At 44.9% G+C, this 20,548-nt stretch overlaps 1 protein-coding gene across 3 annotated transcripts in view; it reads right to left on the reverse strand.

The window, feature by feature from the left end:
- The window catches only part of BRINP1 (BMP/retinoic acid inducible neural specific 1), a 79,046-nt gene that overhangs the window by 40,061 nt on the left and 18,437 nt on the right, over nt 1–20,548 (reverse strand). For all 3 annotated transcript variants that reach the window (XM_042830742.1, XM_042830740.1, XM_042830741.1), the window contains one exon: nt 12,619–12,886. In XM_042830742.1, the coding sequence (XP_042686676.1) occupies nt 12,619–12,836 (218 nt within the window). In that variant the 5' untranslated portion in view covers nt 12,837–12,886. The remainder of the gene's footprint in view (nt 1–12,618; nt 12,887–20,548) is intronic.

Raw genomic sequence — 20,548 nt, forward strand, 5'->3', positions numbered from 1 at the left:
AGTTGAGATGTGGAAGAAGGAATGGGGACTTTCATGTTGGGGTCAGGCACTGGTCCTACAGGAGTGTAGAGAACTCAGATCAAGGTTCGATCTTGAATCAGTGGCTGAATTTTTCCTGCCCAAGATAGACTTGGCAAAGGTATAGATAAGCAGAACTATAATTATTCATATTGATGTAGAGTCAAAAGGAAACCCAGCCACAGGACTCTGCCTGTGGGGCCAGGAGCTGAACAGCAATGCAGCAAAAACCAGGTTCGCCAGGAGCTCACAGCCTAATACATCTCCACCTCCCAAGGGAGCCGTGATTTAAACTGGTCAATAACTAACCCATTCCTCCAAAGCTTGAATAAATCATCTGCTGACTAGATATAAACACATTATAAATGCTTAGCTCTGGTAATATATGAGTGAGCTGTTATTTTGACAAATAGCTGGTGAATAATATATTTGATGAACTGCATAATATTTTACTAATGATTAATTTATTCATTTGAAACAAACAAACAAAACTCAGTCTTATCCTCAGCTATTAAAAACAACCCTAAGTAAGGGCTGCAAACAGCTTTGAGATCCCTGGATGGCCTGTGTTTTCTACCATTCCCTTTATAATTGTGTATTTCTAGTGATTTATTACCAGGCATAACAAATCCATGTCTTATGCTATGGACAGTCTCATTTAAGGTAGCGATCCCGCTCAAAAGTTCCTGATTTTATAATGCCCACTAAAACCTGAAGGAATGTGGCACTTAGATAGTTAAGCACCATTAAAAAAAGGTACTCAAATGCCTTTTTAAAGTGGGGACCAAGCTTCTCTGAGGCATCATCTGCTTCTTCTGTATGGAGACAGAAGTGCTGTGCTTGGGGATATACTCAGTAGGGCTGGTTATGGTCTGCAAGGTTTACTGAGTATTGCCCTGGACGTAGTTCTCCCTCACTCTTAATCCCATTCAGAAATATAATTTCTGTGAGTTCACAGAGAAGATAAAGGACCAAAGAGCAAGAGCGCTTCCTCAGAGCCGCTCTGCAGAGGCGGGCTGATTGATTACAGATTGGATGCTGCTCCAACTTCTCTTCCTAAATGAAAAATTGAGAGCTTTTAAAAATTGAATAAAATATGCCATGCTAAGAAGGATTTCCACTGGCACGAGCACAATAGGAGGTAGTCGTGGGTTGCTCAATATTTCTGAGCGCACTGGCTAATCCGTTACTCCTCAGTCCCTTTGCACTGTCCCCATGGCACCTGATGGTAACTCATCTGTAATTGGGATGGACTTCAGCTTTGTGTCCCCAGACAAAGCCTAAATCGCTCATGTTCGGGAGAGATCTGACTGCAGTTGTGGCTGGAGCCATCCAGGAGATTACACTTTCTCGCTGCTACTTTCATGGCTGCAGGATCTGGCATCGCTCCATTCTGGAAGGATCTGGAACAGCTTGCGATGTTTTCACCAGACAGAATTTTGTCAGAATGGCTCATTTCTTAGATCTCTCTTTTGCTGTAGTCACTAGTGACCCGAGAGGTTGCGACTTCACAAATGCACTGAAGCCAATTCATCAGCCTCAAACACTTTGTGCCAACAAAACAAAACATGTTGACAAAACCTCACTTTGAGGAAAATATTTCCTTCCCCGAGGCAATATTACTACACCTAAAACACAAAGGCTTTGTCATCCTGCCATTTGCCTTCCCTCCTCCTTCTAGAAGCACACTGTCTCTCTTTTACTTTCAGCATGCAATCCCTGCCACTGTGAGAAATAATCCCACCCCAGTGGTACAAACACTTGCAAGACTTTGACAGATTGCTGAGCAGCTTCCATAGCAGACAGCAGGCAGCAGCTGCGCTTACAGCATCTTTACCTTTGATGCTGACCCACAGTCGTGCAGGAGACAGCCACCAATGGAGCTGATATGCTTAAGTGGGGAGATGAAGCACTATGTTTTTTCTAAAGGCATGGTGAAAATATCTAAGTCCCCAGGAGTGAAAACAATACACTTGCTTTTATGCCTCTTCTGCGGAAGAAAAATCAGTCCAAATACAGTTGGCAATTATCTTGTAAGCTTATTATATATAGTAGCATTCAGCCTCTTCCACGCTCTTTATTCCTCCTTTGTTGTATGCTAGAAGGGCTAGTAGGACTTATTCTGTCCCCTACTACTGAGCCATTTCACAGAAGAATATCTTCAGATTTCCTTTAATCCACCACAGCCACACAAGATGCTCATCACCCCAACATCTGAGTGTACCTCAAACACTACAGCTCCCATCTGTGAGGCTCTGGGCACATCTACAAGCACGGTGTGTTTGCTCCCTCCCTACCTCTCCAGTGGGCATGACCCAGAAACTGAATGTGCTCAGTCTGGGTAAACACAGCTGGGAAATGTGAGCCCGCTGCTCAGTGGTGACAGTGGCAGTCCCCCTTCATCTCATCACAGGAGTAGCCCTGTCTTGATGCATGTGTGTGCAAATGTTCCAGGAATAAAGTGCCCCAGGGTGATGCATGTGCTTGAAGGAAACATTAGAGCAGGTTGTTGCAACACCCTTTTAATTAAGCTCATCTGAGATTATCACACAATTAGCATTGCTAGCATCCACATGCGTCTGTTCAGCGTGCCATCCTGTAGTAGGACGGAAGGCTCCAGAATGTGTTTCTCTTTGTGTTTGCAATGCTCTTGCTCCATGACTTGTTTTCCCTGCTAACGCAGCCTGACGAGATTTACAATTATGAATCGCCCCACAAAACTACCTTCAAACTCAAATTTAATAACCTAAGTATTATGAAGATCAATATTATGGCTATTCTCATTCATACGATTAGCACTAATATCATTCTAGGAAATATTTATGCTGCCGTAGCGACTAGAGAGCTGGATTAAGAGCAGGTCCTCAGCATCCATACAGAAGACAAGGCACTGTTCTCTCCGGCTGTGTCCTCAAGTGCAATACTCAATCTTGGAGTCTCCACGGGTTCAGATATTTTATGTAAGTTAGCTAACAAGATAACAAACCAGCCTTACAATCCCTACAGCCATATTGCTAACTGTTTGAAAATCATGAGTCAGCCTCCAAAAAAGAATTAAGGGATTGGTTTTAAAATTCATGAGACTTTTAAAATCTGATAAACTTCAGGTTTGCTTTTTCTTTCTTTTTTTTTTTTTTTTTTTTTTTTTGCCTTCTGCTTTCTGAGTATGTAGGAGTCATATTATCAAGTTTCCCTCTGCAATTATGAGGGCTGTAAACTTACTTTAAAAATTGAGTTGAGACTCTTACATAATCACAGGACTCTGAAAGTGTGGGATTTGAAGAGACACTAAATAGTCTTCAGATACAGCTTCACCATGTGATGCAGCAACACTCGGCTGCTGGAGTACGGCACAGATTTCAAATACCCAATTCTTCCCTGAAACAGTCGGGAGTCTTTTTGGGCAGGAGAGGGAAAGTCGGAGATTTTTGCAGAGTGAGAAAAACAGGAAGGGATGTCAAGTGCAAGGAGAAAAACCTCATCTCATATGGACTGATCTTTAACTAGAGATGAAGGTAGCAGCCTTCTTGCCTTATTATCTTCTTGTCTTCTTATTCTCTTAGTCATGCAGCACACAGTTTGCCCTGTGTACCAAGCTCTCTTATTAGTGTTAGCCAGGCTGCGCAGCTGCACTCCCTGGGGAGAGCCCCAGACGTTTGGAAGGGAGTAAAAAGTAATGTTCTTGCTGTTTTTTTTGCTCAAGAGCTGGAAGCTAACACTGAAATATTTACTGCTGCATATGCCATAGGTGGGTTTTCTTTTGCTGAAATGAATAGAATCAGTGTAGAAGAAAGGAGAGCAAGGTTGGGCAGGGGCACGTGCACAGTGGAAACAACTTCTGGGATACAGTGACATATAGTGCTGGGATTTACCCTGTCCTTCTTCCACCTTGGGTAGCTGTGGGGAGGCAGAGTCTATCTGTGGATATGTGCCTGAGTTCTCACTTATGCTGAATCCTCTGAGTGCCCCACAGTGCTCTGCTATTGAAACCAGTGCTCAAACTCATCCTTGTGCTCCGAGCAACCTGCCAGAGGCTACTAGTCCATGCATCCCTTGCTGGCAGTTTCTAAAGGAGCATTTTTATGGCAGAAATTACAAGATCTCTAGTTATATCAGCAGCAGGGGTCAGTGTCAGGAAGCTAGCCAGATCTATCAGTAAGTCAGAGAGGCCCAAACTATGAGCTACAGTTGAGTAGCTCTTCTGCTGCTTTTTGTGTTACTTATCCATGGAAACAACAGACTGTTGCAGTACCAAGCACATCAGAGCTTCTGGACTTTGGGGCCAGCAGGTGTGCTCTTCTCCTTCACCCAACAGAGCCGGCAGAAGCACAGGGCAGCCAGCAGCCTGGTGCAATTCTGCCAACACCCAGCTTTTGTAGGAACCCTCATTTCTGGAAGCAAATGCTTTCATGGCCAGCAGAAACACAAGCAGGCTGACCTGGATGGGAATCAGATGTAATAATTTTCCCTCCCAGCTGCTCTCCCTCTGCTGAGAGCCGGCTGCACATTGAAGCAGATGTTGCTCGCACTTGGGTCGTGTTTCCAAGCTTTCCTTTGCAGTCGTAAGGGCTAGAGACTCTTCCCTCCCTCCCCACGCTCATTTCTTAATTAAAGCTTAAATTCTGATGTCGTCACATGACTGCGGGAGCAGGGCCCCAGGCAGGCTGTTAGTGTTCTGTACAGTCAGCAGGGTTGTGATTTAGATGCACAGCAGATACTTGGGAGAATCCCATCCCTCAGCTTGGATCCTTCTGGAGCCAGAGCTGAACGCTGACCTCTCAGGGCAGGTGGGAGGCTTTCCTTGTGCAGAATACAGGATTGTCAGGGTGGAACTTGGAGAGCACCATGGGTGTGAAATGCAGCCTGGCTGTCCAAGATGTGGAGCTGCAAGGCTTAGCACTGGCTCACAGCATCTCTATGGCACACAGTGGGCATGGGGCAGGAAGGCATCACCTAAACCCCATTCCCTATGAATCTAAACCCTGCCTCCACCCCACTACCCAGGAGAGGAGCAGGGGTCACCTGCCCTGGGCTCTCTGGGCCAGATCAGGCTGCACTCAGAGCAGCCACATCATGGACTTGGTTGGATGCTGCTGGGAGAGGAGGGCCTTGCACAAATGGCTGGCCTGAGCCCTCCTTTGTCCCTGCACCAGGCAAAGCTGATTCTTGGATTTGTTTTTGGAGGTGTCCTTGGGTTCTGTGGCTGCATTTAGTTGTTTAACACAGGAAGCCAGCCTGCGTGGCTCTGCCTGCCCCAGTGGGACATGTCTTGTTCCATTTACAGAGGCTGGTGGGTGGCAATCAGCAAAAAAAAAAGGAAAAAGGGAAAAGAAACCATACTTTGTGGAACCCATGGGAAACATTAGAGGGATCCAGAAATAGAAAAACCCCTATAATAGGTACAGTCATGCCATCTCCCAGTGCTACTGGTGCCAGAACAAAATTATCCCATGCATCTAACAGGATTTATTTTTTTTGCTATTTTTTTAATGTAACATCTTCTCTGCTGAAATAAGCATCTGCCTAATGTAAAAGCAGAATTAATAATCTGATCAAAAAAAGAAAGAAAAAAAAAAGGAAGAAAAAGAAGAAGAAGAAGAAAAAAAGAAAAAAAGAAAAGGAGCAAAGGTTTCTCCTTGGCTTGTTAGCCTTCAAAATGTGTTCCCAAGCCACTGGACTGTCATCTGTGAGATGAGCATGTAGAGTGAGTGCTGTGGCAGCAAGCTGGAGCAGCCTTGGGGGCCATATGGGGGGAGCCCTCCTGCCATCACCTCCAAGCAGAAGGGAGAACCCTGCACAAGGTCCCCAAGGGGCAGGATGCTCCCTGCCAGCCCAGCAGGGCACAGATCTATTTGGAAGCCTCAGTGACTCGAACTGTTTGTCCATGCTGACTCTGTGGTTGGCTGGGAGGATGGCTACAGTGTTTGACTCTGGGTTCCTAAGGGAAGTTTTGGTGCTTGTGTTTGCCACTCTATAGAACTATGATAAAACTCAGCTGATTCAATGAAGAGTTTCCTGCAGTCAGCAAGCAGGGCAGCTAGTTAGTGCTGTGCCCTGCTTGTTGTGCAGCTCCTGTGCATGCTTTCCTGCAGAACTCCTCCGTCCTCACTACCAGCACCCTATCAGGACACAGACTCATCAACTAACAGTGCTCCTACACCATTCCCCACAGCTGTGAGCTGTCAAGCTGAGATGAGGGTCTACCTTTCCACAAAGCTTGCTGGGATGTTCTCTGCCCAGATCTTAGCAGCTCTGATCATACCAAAGGTTGGTACAATTTATCCTTCCATTTGCCCTGTGTTCTCAAGAATATCAAAGGTGCAAAAAAGATGCATCCTTCTGTTGACTCCTACAGCTGCCAAGGATGCTTGCGAGCCCTCGCCATCTGAATCCGCCCGCAGCCAGCACAGCTGCTCCTGCAGCCCTGCCTCCAGGGCTCAGCACCACACAGCTCAGCCCAAGCCATCCCCTGCCACCCTCCTCCTGCCTCTCTCCTTCTTATGCAAATCTATGAAAAGCTTTCAGTACTGCAGGGAGGCACATTATGCAGGGAACGCCAGCGACAACGCGTGTCCCTGAATGGCATGAAGGATGAAGGCTATGGTTAAAAGGAGATGCTGTGAGATGGGATGGGCAGGTTTACCCCCAGCTCTGAAGGGCTCACATCTGCCAAGCTGCTGCGTTAGAGCCGGTGAGACAGGAATGTAAATCGTGGCTCTCTTGTGAAGTTGCATCAACTTGTAGTAATGTCATTTTCAGATTAACATTTACACTGAAGAGAACACTGGAAGGCTTCATTGTTTACATGCACTATGGAAATAGATTTAAATTTTTTGGTTTACACACATTTATTTACAAGGCATTCGCTGATTACAAACCAATGTACATCACTCGTTTACATGCATAATGTAAATTATGGAGATTTTGTATTTTTTGCCATGCAACTCCGTACAGATTTCCATTGCTCATTCCACACAGAGGCAAGAGCCTCCTTTCATCTCAGCTCCCTCTGTCCTTCAATTGCTGCACTGCTTCTCCTAAAAAAAAACAACACCTTGCCTCTGACTGGAAAACATAAAAGTTGATGTCCCCTTTAAACAGATAGCATAAAAAACTAATAGGAAAACCTTGTCAGCAGAACTTCAGCATGACTAAAAAAGCCAAAGCAAAGATTAAAAAGCCTAACGGTGCCTATCAATTTGTACCAGCACAGAGCATCACCTTAATGCTGTTTGAGAAGAACCTTCACGGTGCTTTTTGTGATGCTGCAGGCATCCAGACAACTGGAACAGGACTGAAAGCTTGCCAGGTTATGTGTGGGAGAGAGGAACTGTGACTGCAACTGTGCTGGATGCTTCGTCTCAGTCCATAGCACTTGGGTCTCAGCATCCAGCTGAGTTTTGAGCAAATGTGAGCCTTCCCATAGCAAAGCTGTCATTCTACAGCTGTGTGTTGGCTGTGCCTCCCTTGGCGAGCTGTGCTGGGGGAAAAATGCAAATATATATATACATATATATGTATATGTATGTATGTGTGTGTGTTTCTTTACTTTAGGATGCCAAAAGCTGAACGCAAGGGAAGGCAATGCTGGACCCTGGGAAATTGTTGGACTCAAGGTCTCACAAAGAACAATAAATATAGCCAGACTGTCTTGGTTTCTTTTTCCTCATTGTTAGTTTCAAGGACTGAAGGACCACTTGCAAATTCAACACAATTTAAATAAGAACCCTGACAAGCAAAGAGCTCAACAAAACGCACTCTGAATCAAGGTGTTTCCCTTTTGACATTTCTTAAGTGGCAGTAGTTGGCTTTGTGCTGGGAGGTGAGCTGTTATGCTTTAAGAAATGGGAAAAAAAGAAATACTGTTTTTCACTGGATTAAAAGATAAATAAAGCAAACAGCAAAGCTTAAACATACCACTGAGCCTAAAATGAAATGTTTTGATTTTTTCATTTTACTGGAAATCTGAACAAACATCGGTTTCAGATCAGCCCATTTTTAATGTTATTTTTCTTCTATACAACCAGTGAACCACAAAATCAATTATTTGTACATCTCTAGTGACCAGCAGATTAAATTCAATCCAATAGAGAAACAGCACAAGGAGTCAATGAGGAGTGGAGAGATGGAAGAAAAAAAATGGACTGAAACAAAATGGACTGAAACAATGGTGCAGGCAGCTGTAATAGGGCTTCTCTGCCCACACTTAGGATGCCATTTCACAACTACTTCAGCACAACTCTAATCCATGCTGTTGCTGAAAACAGCAGTTTCATCAGTCCCTTTCTGCCTCTGTCCCTGTAGCCCCATCCCTTTAATAGCCCCTGGGAACACAATGAATGAGACTGGAAAAGTGATCCAGCTGAAAACGAACTTTGTTTGTTTGTTAGTTTTCCTGAAGGCTTAGTTTTCTGCCAGATCAGTCCCTCAGCTGTGGAAATCATAGCTTTGCATGCAACTTGCCCAGAAGGTCTGGCCAGGGAAGCCAAAATTCCTGTGCTAGGAACTACAGAAAGCAGTCATTAAAAACTCATATGCACCTAGTCAGCCTGAACATAGGATTCTCCTGTCACCTAGGAATAAGGACAGGCCACACACATCCAGCCAAACAAGCAGGACGTGCAGCAGCCCAGCCCTGTGCTGCTGTGTGGGGCTGGGGGCAGTGGCAGGGCTGGCCGTGCTACAGCAGATTCCTCAGCAACAAAAATGAGTGTCTTTTCCTGGAAGTCAACAGATTCATTTATTCATTTCACAGAGAACCAGGCTCAACGGCAGAAAAGCATCTGCATTTCTAAGTCAATTGTAGCCTGTGCTGTGTGCACAGTAAAGATCCTCACTTCATGGTAATTCTCTTCCTCTTTGTCAAGGGAATTAGGGAGCATGTAGCTGCTCAGATGTGTGGGTTTTCTAGGACTAAATAAAAATCTCTAGCATGGCCAGAGCTGCACTCAGTACTGCAAATCCCTTTATGAGCACCCAGTTTAGTGCCCACTCTGAATTGGAGAATCGGGGAAATCACAGAGACATCACTGAGATGGGACCCTTGGGGTCTCCAGTCCAATCTCTTGCTTACAGCAAAGCTCATCTTGCCCCTTTCCTGTGGTAACAGGAGTGCTTTCTGATCCAAGCAGTGCCCTAGCCACAAATTCAAGCCAAGCTGAGCTTCATCTACTTTCCAGCCCTTGTGTAGTATCTAGCACCCAAGGCTCTCATGACTAGGAACAACAACAAGGATGGTGATAATGAATATTCAGACATCCCACAAACCACTCTGAGCATCTGCCACCCTATCTGCATTAGCATCAGAGTGCACAGATAATGATCAAAGCAGCATTTTCCTGCCAGAGGCCCCCCTAAACCAGCCTTATTAGTGTGAATCAATGCTGATTAATGTGCCTCCTTAATGCAATTGTATCTACCCCTACTGTCCATAATTCAATATAAAACACCTCCCTCCTATACTTGTCTTCCTCTTGATAAATCATGCAAGGTGCAAACCTTGACTGAGGGCACCAGTAAAATCAGTGGTCCAACTTCTGCTAAAAGGAGTCCTAAAATCTGCCAAAATGCAAAACACTGGAGAGAATGAGTCATTGGAGACTGTAACAGGGAGCTGCTTTGGGGCTAGATGGTAGATCTGGATCCAGATCTATGAAAAAATAAACTGTTGCACAGCAATTCTGCTCATGCAGTGTTAGCCTTGCTAACCCAAACGGGCTCTTCCTTGCTGTTGACAGACACGTGGACATCACCCGCTATGGAAGGAGGAGTGCTGCAATTTTTAGCCTGATGTTGCACCTGTAGAAGTCAGAAAATGCTGCCTATTGCCTTACACTGCTGTGCAACATCGACAATGGCTTCCTCTCTCTGGGTTTTCAATGTAAATGACACAGTTCTAATACACTGTGACCATGCTCCTGCACAGCAAGACACTGGGGAAATCACCATTAAACAAGTGACAGTGTTTCAATTAGCTACAGGCAGGGTCCTCTTGTCTGATTTCACATCTACTCCAAAACCTTGGCCACCACGGCTGTTTTAAGATCTGCTGCTGATGGCCATTGGAGAAGATTGGGGGTCAGGTGAACCCACACTGAACAACAATTGCCAGATGGAGCTGTTGGATTGAGGAAAAAAACAGCCAAAGAAACAAACAAAAAGTCTGGGAGAAAAGGAGCACTGAAAGAGAAGACAATGTAGGAAAATTCCTGTGCACCAAATCAGCTGCTATCCTAGAGAAAGGAGTGCTACGCTTAACACAGAAGATGTGCCTCCCTTGGGCTAGTCTAGTGCAAAGAGCAATTGAGAGACATCATTTGGGAGCAAAAAGGCCTCTATGTTGGAATTAAACAGTTGACAAAATCCCAACAGCTTCACAGATTCCTGAAGTCAATTTAAGGAGCCTGCAAAATGAGATTTTTCCCCTGTGGCTCTCAGTACGATGACATGTTCTGGAGTGTGTGTGCTCAGAGTCCAGCTGTGAATCACTGCAAGTGGCTCCACTCATTCACCAGAGCTAGCCTGATTCTGATACTGCTTTAAAAACGCACGGGCCACCTTTCCAAGTGATCAGTCCTGCAAGCAGAGCTGGATATGAAAAAAGAGCCCTCTAAAGCTCTACCTAATGCCTCCACTGCTTGGCTGGAGGCACGCACCTCCCAGTCATAATATATGGCCAAGAAATGCATCCCCAGATTTTCTCCCTCTTTTGAAGAGGTACAACATCATGTCCTCCCTATGCAAAAGTTTCTTTGATAAGTAACTGAAATAGACCTTCAAGCCTTTTGCAGTCTCCTACAAACCAAAGGGGAATTTTCTCCTCACTAGCCAGAAATCACAGGTTTCACATTAAATTTGAGCAAAATTTTCTCTCCTTTATGAAGACGGAGACAACAAAGTGGCGGCACAGGCTGCCTGCTCGGGGTGTGAATTCTCCTTCACAGGAAACCTTTCATGAGAGATTGCCAAAAACCTTTGTCAGATGCAACACAGGTATGGCTGACTCTGCCTTGGGGGAGAGGCATGAATTAAATGACCTCTCAAGGTCCTTCCAGCCCCGTTTCTCCGTGATTCTCAGAGACAGGATCCCAGACTTGATGGATCTCTGCCCTGACCTACACTGACAGTCCCTGGATGCGTCTGAACACAGACATTGCAGGCATTTCCCTCCTGCTACAGCTCCTGCAGACTGCTGCAAGGCACTGAGGGCTGAAAAGCTCTTTAGCAAAGGGCAAAGCCACTTCCAGAGGCACTGCATGGGGCAGGGGTGCGCAGCCTCGATCAGGGTGCAAGCTGTCAGCCAGGGGAGGGGGGGAGCTGAGGTTACGCATAGCCAGCAAAGCCTTTGTGAAAAAAACATGTATTCCCTGATTCCCTGCTCCTCTGTGCAAGCAAAACCTGTGAGGTGTCCTTAAAGGAAGCGTGGCAAGATAATTTCTGCTTTCTGGAGCTGACATCCCCCAGGCTGTTTTGAATGAAGACAACAAGCCAGGACAATATTTTCCAACCATGCTAACCTGCCCTTGCTCTGTGGGCTGCTGCAAGGGGAGGGGATGCTGCACTCGCTGGAGGCCATGGGACAGGCAGAACTCATTTTTCTTCTCCACACATAGATGATGTCTCGCATGTTGCTATTACTCTGCAGATGCTTTTGGCTTTCTGCCCACGGGAGGACGCTACCGCATGCACTCGGTTTTCTGCTCCTCTTGACCCCAGCAGTCTGTGTGTGCATCTGTGTGCATGCTGCCAGTACGCTACTCACCAACACTTTCCCACCTACTAGTTTGCGTCGATATGTTTGCAAGTGTCTTTCTGAAACACAACAGGACTATATAATTATGTAAATGTGCACATGTCTATGAGAGTTTTGCAGTCTCTCTGGGTTTTAGCCCAAATCTCATGATACTTGCTGGCTTATTCCCCTTCCTTCCAAAGTGCCTGCTGCTGCAATAGGAGGCTCACATGAGCACTCCAGCTTTTCATACTCAAATAGCAAAAAAGATAAGTATATTTCTAAATATCACAGCTGCCAAGAAGCACTTGAAACAGGCAACAACAAAGGCTTCAAAACCTAGAAGGCGAAGGAAAATCCAAATTCTGCTTATTTGCTGTAGTTTTTTAATTGAATGACTTTCAAACCAAGCTCACGGTTCTGGGGACAAGTCCAACCCATGCACAGGAACCATCTGCAGAGGGCTGCAGTAGGCAGCACACAGCTTAGGCACATGCACTGTGCATCTTTATGTGTGTTCTCGCCCACATGAACATTATGCTGTTGGCAGTGCACATGCATGAATTTGGTACAGAAACTTGGGACACTGACTTGAGAAACGAGCTTGTGAGCCTGTGAATGGATCTGCCCCACAGATGAAGTGCAGGAGTTGAAGTTCTCAAACTACATGACAGCAATACAGACAAGTCTCTGAAGCAACCTGCATTGCCACCAGAGGACTGTGGGGAACCTAAGAAGCATTTCTGGGCGGAATGGGTACAGTGATGCATCCCTCCATTGACAACAAGCCTTGATCCCAAGAGAACTGGCTGTGTGCCCACCACCTAACAAATCCTCAAAGTCACAGGTGCTGTAGGAAACCAACATACCTGTATATTTTATATCTGGTTGTAAATCCTTGACGATGTCTTTCCACAAAGGATAAGTAGCTCCGCGAGTGGTGGAAAGGCCCCCTGTCTGAAATAAGCCAATCAAACTCCTTGGAGACATGTTGGTTGGTGGCAGCTGGGTCCTGGTGGGAGGGCTGTACTAGTATATGGTCCCATATAAACAGGAGGTAGAGGAACTCAACAAGCCTCCAGTTCATGCTTTTCTGTCTGCCTTTTTCCTCTCATTCTTGCTCCATTCTGTGGAGTCCTGTTGAAAAAGAGAGGGAAGAGGAGGAAGGAAAGAGAGAGAAATGGAGGGGAGGGAGAAGGGAGAGAAAGAGAGAGTTTAAAAATGGGAATTGCTTTGATCCTTTGACAATCATCTCTCGGGGTGAAAACAGACATGAAAAATCACTTTTTAAAAGCCTTCAGTCTGCCTGTGTGTTAGTGCTTGAAGTATTTGGCAGCGTTTTATTCATGTATTTAAGTGGTGCCTTTAACCTCCTGAGCACATACCACCTTTGAAATAACCAGGTCCTGACCTGAGACATCCTCACCCCAGCTTTTCCATCATCTCCCTCGTGCAATGCTCTGCAATGCCGTGGAGATGAGCGAGGGCTGGGCGCAGAAGGTGGCCGCACCCCGGGCTACAATTACCCGGTTATTGTCCCTTTAATGCTGTGCCAGAGAAACGTGTCTTCTGCTTTCATGTCTCTCTGACGATCTGTAATCCATACTCTGCGCAACCTGAGCAATCTATAAAGACCCAGCTCTCACTTTAAAGTGTTGCCAAAAAAGAAATAAAATAATTACCCAGGTTTCAGCGACAAGCACATGCAAAAGCAGGCACACACACACACACACACATGCACACACAACTATAGAATCCAGCCAAATTTTGAAAGCCAAAAAAATCACCCCAACCTGCTTTGCTGCCTGGGTGCCAGGGAGGTGTGTGTTTGGAGGCGGGGGATAGGGGCTGCTGCTATTTGGGCTCCTGTAGGACCTTGAGGCTCTTCCCAAGATCAAGGCTCTGTGGGGAGATGTGCTGAACATGCATATTCAACATATTTTACTAGGGAGCTGAAGGGGATGCTCCCCAGCACCTGGTGCGGGGCACGCCATCCCCCTCCTGTATGAATCGTGGCTGCAGGCAGCCCAGCTCCTCGCCCCAATGTGTTCAATGTCTGAATAGACAAGACATATGATGAGTGGGAAGGGAAACAGAGGGGTGAAACACCTCACCAAAGGTTACGCAGCAAGCTATGGATACAGCTGGAAGAAAGCCCTCGACTCCTCAATTCCATTCCCAGCATTTCAGCCGTTAGATCATCCACCTCCGCAGTAATGCTGCTGGCACCATGCCCCTCTCAAAACAGAGCCATGTGCTCCATCGGTGCAAGGGAGCAGCTTGGTTTGTCAGCATCCATGCCTGGCAGCAGCCCCTCCCCTGCGGCTTGCTACACGCAAGGGAATGCAGTACAGCAGCAGCCCCACATGCAGGTTGTGCCCCCAGCTCGCTGGGGCAGAACATTCACGTGGCAGGGTGTTTGTGAGGCTGCTCTGCTCCTCTCTGCACATAGGGCATGTTCCTCCTGCTGCCCTCCCCTTGTCCATCTGCTCCATCCTTGCTGAGCTCCATCCTTGCAGAGATGTGGCAGCATGGTGGGGATGCCCAGGCAGGCAGAGTGGTCTCAAAGCTGTGTGCCCCTCTCTGGCCATACCAACCTAGCCAAAGGTTGTCCTCAGGACAGCTGATAGACACCCACTTTTGCAGAATATAGCGCAGAGAGCCAGGACAGATATACATTTGCAGCACTGCATGTAGACATGAGAGCTTCAGCACTGCAGGCACCATTGTATAGACCAGAGGGCACCAGCTCTGCAGCCAATATGGTCATCATCTCCTTTGCTCCGGGAGCTTTCACTGAGACCAAAGCAATGCTGCCGCCCATGGCAGCGAGCACATGTCTCTGCACAGACATATTGAACCTGGGAGTGTAATGGGGAGCACGAGACTGGAGTATGCGTGTACTGAGCGTGTGGGAGTCTGCACGTGTGCACAGCATGTGCTCACAGAGCTGCAGCGAGCTCAGCAGCATTTGACAAAAAGGAGTTGTGTAAGCCTGGTTAAAAACTACGATCAGCTGTTGCGCTGCATGAAGAAATGAAAATAATTAACTATGGGAAAGTCAACAAATGTTTGCTTTTTTTCTGTCGGGCACATATAAACTTCTTTCCACTTGCTGATAGAATATTACTGTTATTAATAATAATGGCAACTGTAGCTCGTAACCGAAGAGGCTGTTCCCCTTCTGGAGACATTTTTAATATTAGCCCTCACCACTGCCTCTCATTTCTGCCATAAACCCGACACATCTCAGTGCTTTAGCCCATCACTTCTCAGAAAGGAGTGGTTCTACTTTGCCTTACAAAACTGGGCTTGGAGAGTTTCTAGCCCCACATTGAGGAGAACACAGTGTACTTTCAGGGAGATATGGTACATATCTGCTTCCACTCACATGTGGCATGAACCTGAAGTGGCTATTTGGACATGCTCTCACCTACATCCCATGCACTTCCAAATTCCTGTTCAGGGGAACGTTTCTCTCATTTCTCTGTCCCGCTGCTCTTTGCACACCCATAGCACCCTGCCATCCCAGTAAGCAGCTGCAAGCCCAGCGTATTTGCCATTAGATGGGTGTGTAGATTTGCTGCTGATAACAATCTTTACACATCGTCCAAACTCCCTTGCTTGTCTGTTCATTAAACTCTTCTGTAACTACTTCCTCCATCAGCCAGCCTGGATCAGTTTTCCTTTAAACATTTCACTTCCTATTGAATTTCTATTGCAGAGAGGCAGGGAGCTCTTACACACCAAAGCGGAGTGACAGCCTACCTCCATTTCCCAGCACAGTACAGGCACAAACTGAAACAGGAGAAGAATCAAATGAAGTGGGTTTCAGAGAAATCCCACTGTGTCCTCGCATCCACAAGCAGCATACACTGGGGAAATTTCAGCTTACAAGAGAGAAGCAATATTCATTAATTCTCCCCACACACCTCTTCATCATCCTCCCTTCTTTTCTTTTTAGGTTGGATGAGCGGCATTGTGATGCCTTAACCAAGACTTCTAGACATGACAAGCACTTGCCTTGAGATGCCAAGAAATGGTCTCCTTGCTGTCTGGAAGCTGGCTGGATGTATCAGTGTTGAGAGCAGGCAATGGTGCCCGAGGCAGTGAGGATGGTAGAGCACAACTGGGTCTAGATGACTACCACAAAACCAACTTTAATTTTTTAGTAGTATCTTTTTCCCCCCTGTAGCTGCTGTAGAGATGTTGTTTCACGTTAAATATTAATACACACCATGGGGCTGGTCCCTGTGGAAGCTCTAAAGCTTACTGAAGTGGGATTATTCTGCGTCTGAGGCAATAATGTGAGGTCTATTCAATCTAACTCCTAACAAGTTTGAATCAGAAATTAATTTGTTATGTGGTGTTATGAGGCTCCACAGATACAAGATATGTTCTGAGGATTGTGCAAGGCAGCAAGACATATGGGGGAAGAAGAGGAAGGAGGAATGTCTCCAAGTATGTAGCCTTTGGTAGGAGACCTGAGAGTAACTGAAAGCTGAATCTGGCACAGACACAATCTCTGTATTAAAGGATGGTCTTGCTGGAAGTGGATTTTGATCCAGGAATCTGGAATCATTCTGTTCAACTCTGCCCAATACATCCTCCATTATTTTGGGCAATGCCCTTAAATGCTTTCTTTTGCCTCACTTTCCAACTATCAGTTTGGACACATGGTATTATTTGTTTGACAGATTTGCAGTCTTGTTGGAGAGGCCATCATCTGAGTATAGCACTTAGCAAAACGCTGTCCTGTTGCATTAGGTGTTCATCTCCTAAAAGCAAGGAGAAGCAACCACCCCTTGGTGTCAGCAAGCTTTGCAAAGCAGCAGTTAGAAAAATCCAAGCCAATAAAGCTCATTCCCACTCTGGAGCATCATACAGTAATGCAGTGATCTGGGTTCTTATGGTTTCATCTCAATGAACTAAACGATGAGATTATCACATCTGTTAATAAACATGATCAGTGGGTGAGCCAGGACACAGGCTAAAGTTCACTGTAAATAAGTGCTGGATACAAAATATGAGAGGTACTGATTCCAAGTCATTTTATGGTCAGTTTCCAGCACTGTCCATCATGAAGGCATATCTGTCAGTGCCAGTGTTACAAAGCCTCTTAATTAGGCAGATAAAGATGGCCTTATTATAACTCGAATTCAGCCTGGAACATTAAATGTTCCTTGTCTTATAAGTATTCAGGATTCTTGCAGGAAAAATAGGCAGGTGCTTTCTTTAAAGTGCAAGTTGTATTTGAATGTACACTTAATTTCATTGTGATTGATATCGGTGTGTTAATTATATTCTATTTTGGGCAATACCTTTGCTGTCACAAGGCAGTGTCTTTTATCCAAGGAGTTCAAATTGAATTAGAGACATTAATTAAAGCTCTCAGCACTCTAGTAAGGCAGGCAAGTGCTGTTACTCCCATTGTTTCTTGAAATGAGAAGAAAGGAATAAAGCTGAGTGTCTACTTAGCCACTTAAAAGGTAATTTTTCTTCAGTGAGATAGCTCAGAATGATAGATTTTGCACAAAATGATTCTGCAAGATCTTTTTCTTATCAGGAAGCCTGTGTAGAGTGCAGGAACTGACTGTTCATTGCTTGTTCTAAACACTCCTCTTCCTCTGCCTCCTGGGATTTTCTACCTTTCTTCTAACCTCTGTACCTTGCACTTATCCCTTCTATTAGAATCAAACTGATCTTGCACATATCCCTTCTGTTTTCTCATGTTCATCACTGTATAAACTATTTCCATCAGAAATGCAGACTCAGGAAATTACTGAACACAATATTTGCAGCAAAGAAATAAGTTCCCTATCTCTTTAAGCTTCATGCACCAATAATTCATTCTTGTGTTCCACATTTCGTTCTTGGCAGGTTGAGAGAGGTTTCTGCCTGCTGCCATTTACCAGAGGGAAGAGGCTAACAATTGCTATTTGTATCTGAAACACTTCTGTTCTGCAGCAACTTCACACGCTGCTTTAGGATGCTGATAAATTAGTAAAAGACTGAGGTGTCAAGGGAGAGATGAAACAGCTTCTGTTAGTTTAGAGCTCGACCCTGCGAAGTGAGGAACATCTGACCTCATTTCAGCAAACAGCTTAAGTGTACACTTAATTTTAAGTATGGGAGATCTTCTAGGTTTTATTCAGCAATTCCTGCTTTAAGGCAACTTGCACACTCTCCTGCCAGACAGACACATACTGCCCTTCATCTTTAGGGTTTAGCTCCTGGTGGGTCACTGGTTGCAAACGGAGCAATGTATGCCCTGCATGTAACTCACAGATAAAAGTGCTGGATGGTGGTTATTGCCCACGAGGCAGCATTAGCTGTCCCTGGAAACACTGGCCAGCAATCCAACCAAGCTGAGGACATCTCTCATGTGTCAGGGCCATGGGAAAACAGGGAACATGGACAGAAAGGGATGAGAAGCCAATCTGTCAAGGTTTGTTAAGTCATACAAAGTTCTGAAGATAAGTCTGAGCCATGGGAACACAGAATTTGGCCATCTCTGTCTTTGAAGAATTATAGCTCAAACTGCAATGGCTGATACCCAGCTGCAGACAGCAGTGGAGCTGCAAGTCAGTGGTTGCTCTGAGTTTCTGATCAGTGCCTAAATTTTCACTTATTCTTTACCGGTTTCAGTTGGAAATATGTTTGAGCAGTTAGACCTGGGGCACATTCATCAGCTGGGAAATTTAGGGGTGAGGGATGGCAAGAAGGAGTGATGAGAAATTCTTCTCCAATAATAACAGCAGGGTTGAAAAACACACTTCTGTTTTGCCAAATTGTTCATGCTGAAAAAACATAACGATTAGACAGTGTCAGTGTTGGTTTTCAGAGCACCAAGAGGACACACTTCCAAATTTCTGTTTGAAACTACTAGGAATAGTTTTTCCCCTTTTGATTTGTCCTTCCAGACTCTTAAGAGAGAACAGTTAGAAAAAAATACTTCTTTTGACCCCTGATGACTTAGAGGAAGAAAGGTCTTTTTCTTTTCATTTTGTCAACACTTTGCTTACAACTTGTCAGAATACTCAGTGAACCACAAGATCACCCTATGTATCCTTCTTTATTAACGCAGTACAACCAGCAGTCTAAAGGAAGCAAAGCTTTTGTGCAAAGCCACTAATTGCTCCCTGCCTAGAATGAGCTGAGAATCACACTGGTAACAACTAGGTACCTTATTTCAGCTCATTTGTCCCTGCACTTCAGCTAATTATAAACTACCATGGTTATTACGATGAGGTTCAGAGGCAGCTTGAAACCGAAAAGTGCTATGGGTGCAACCTCCCCCAAGTCACGCCATCAGGTGATGCTGGACACCATCTCCTGCCACGAGCACACTGATACGGAAGGAAGAATCCCATTTTGAAGACAGTCGTGCCGAATCTGAGACTGGAACAACATCATGATAGGGTGCTGTACAACCAGCAAAGCGGTCCATGCCCCAAAAAGCTTACAATCTAATTAGAAGACCAAGGACACCAGATGGCCAGGGACAGATGGGGAAACGCAAGGGAACAGTGAGATAATACCGCTCAGCGTGCTGCGGAGCAGTGGTGTCAGCACACCAGCAGCCCTACTGTTGGCAAGGTTTTGATAGCTATTGTCATAAATGAGAGTTATAAATAGGGAGGCTGGATAATGAGCTAGCTTTGTAGATGTTTGTGAGGAACTCCTCTCATTTGTGAAGTGGCAGAGATAGAATGAATATAGATGATAATAATAATGATAAATCGCACTTTTCTGAGCTGCTTATTAGGAAAAAATATGGTGGGTGGTGAGCAGTGATTTCTATTAAACACTGCCCCGAACTTGAAATTATTTCTACTATTATTAAATTATTGTCCAAGCTAGTCCACTTCCCCATAATTTCATTCTAAGCTACACAAAAATGCAGCTCTGCTTTCTGTCTCCCTCAGTATTTATACACCTTATATCAAAGTCCAGCAATCTCGTAAGTGTTAATAGGTTTTTATCCTTGCAGTAGCTTGAGATTGGGAAATGCTGTTTCTCCCATTCTGCAGAATGGGAATTGAGACACGGGGCAGATTAATGACTTGCCCCAGATCATTTCATAAGTGCACCAAGAATTCAACCCAAATCTTTTAAGTCTCAGCTCTACATCTCCTTGCAGTTCCCTTCCTACGCACCTTCATGCTACTGTTCCAGAATTAGCTAAGACTTTCCACAGAGCTGCTTAGAATTTTTTTTGATTGCTCATTTTTATGTCAGAAAAATGCCAATTCATCAGAGGCAAAACACTTTGTAGAAATTTGTTGATTTAAGGGAAAAAAATGCATTTTGATAAAGTCAGCTTTTCTTTGGAACAGACTATGTTGAGTTTTCTATTTGGAAAGGACTGGTTCAAGATTGTGTTTTGGTTTTCATTTCATGTTGAATAATACGTATCCAAAATCAAAATGAAGTGTTTTCTTAAACAGCATGTTGTGACTGAACAAAAATAAATTCTGTAATTATGCACAAAGGAAATGTCCAAATTCAAATAATATTTCTGTTGTATTTTGGAATAAAAATTTGCAGAAACACCTGAAGACACTACAAAATAAACTGAACAAAAATGTCACCCTTCCCTATCATTAAAACTGAGAAAGACAGTGATCTGAAAACTGAGTTTCAAGAGGCCTGGATCAGAGTCCATAAACCCTGATTCTTGTCTTCATGCCTACTGCTGTCTGTGTGCCGGTCTTTCCTCTCTAATATATTCATTGCAACAATTTGGACCTGTAAGCAGAGAGCCTGAAGGAAAAAAAAATCAATGCCAAAACTGCC

The sequence above is a fragment of the Centrocercus urophasianus genome, unplaced genomic scaffold (assembly GCF_019232065.1).
Source record: "Centrocercus urophasianus isolate 14NV4802_14NV808 unplaced genomic scaffold, USGS_Curo_1.0 seq_34, whole genome shotgun sequence".
NCBI classification, from domain to species: Eukaryota; Metazoa; Chordata; class Aves; order Galliformes; family Phasianidae; genus Centrocercus; species Centrocercus urophasianus.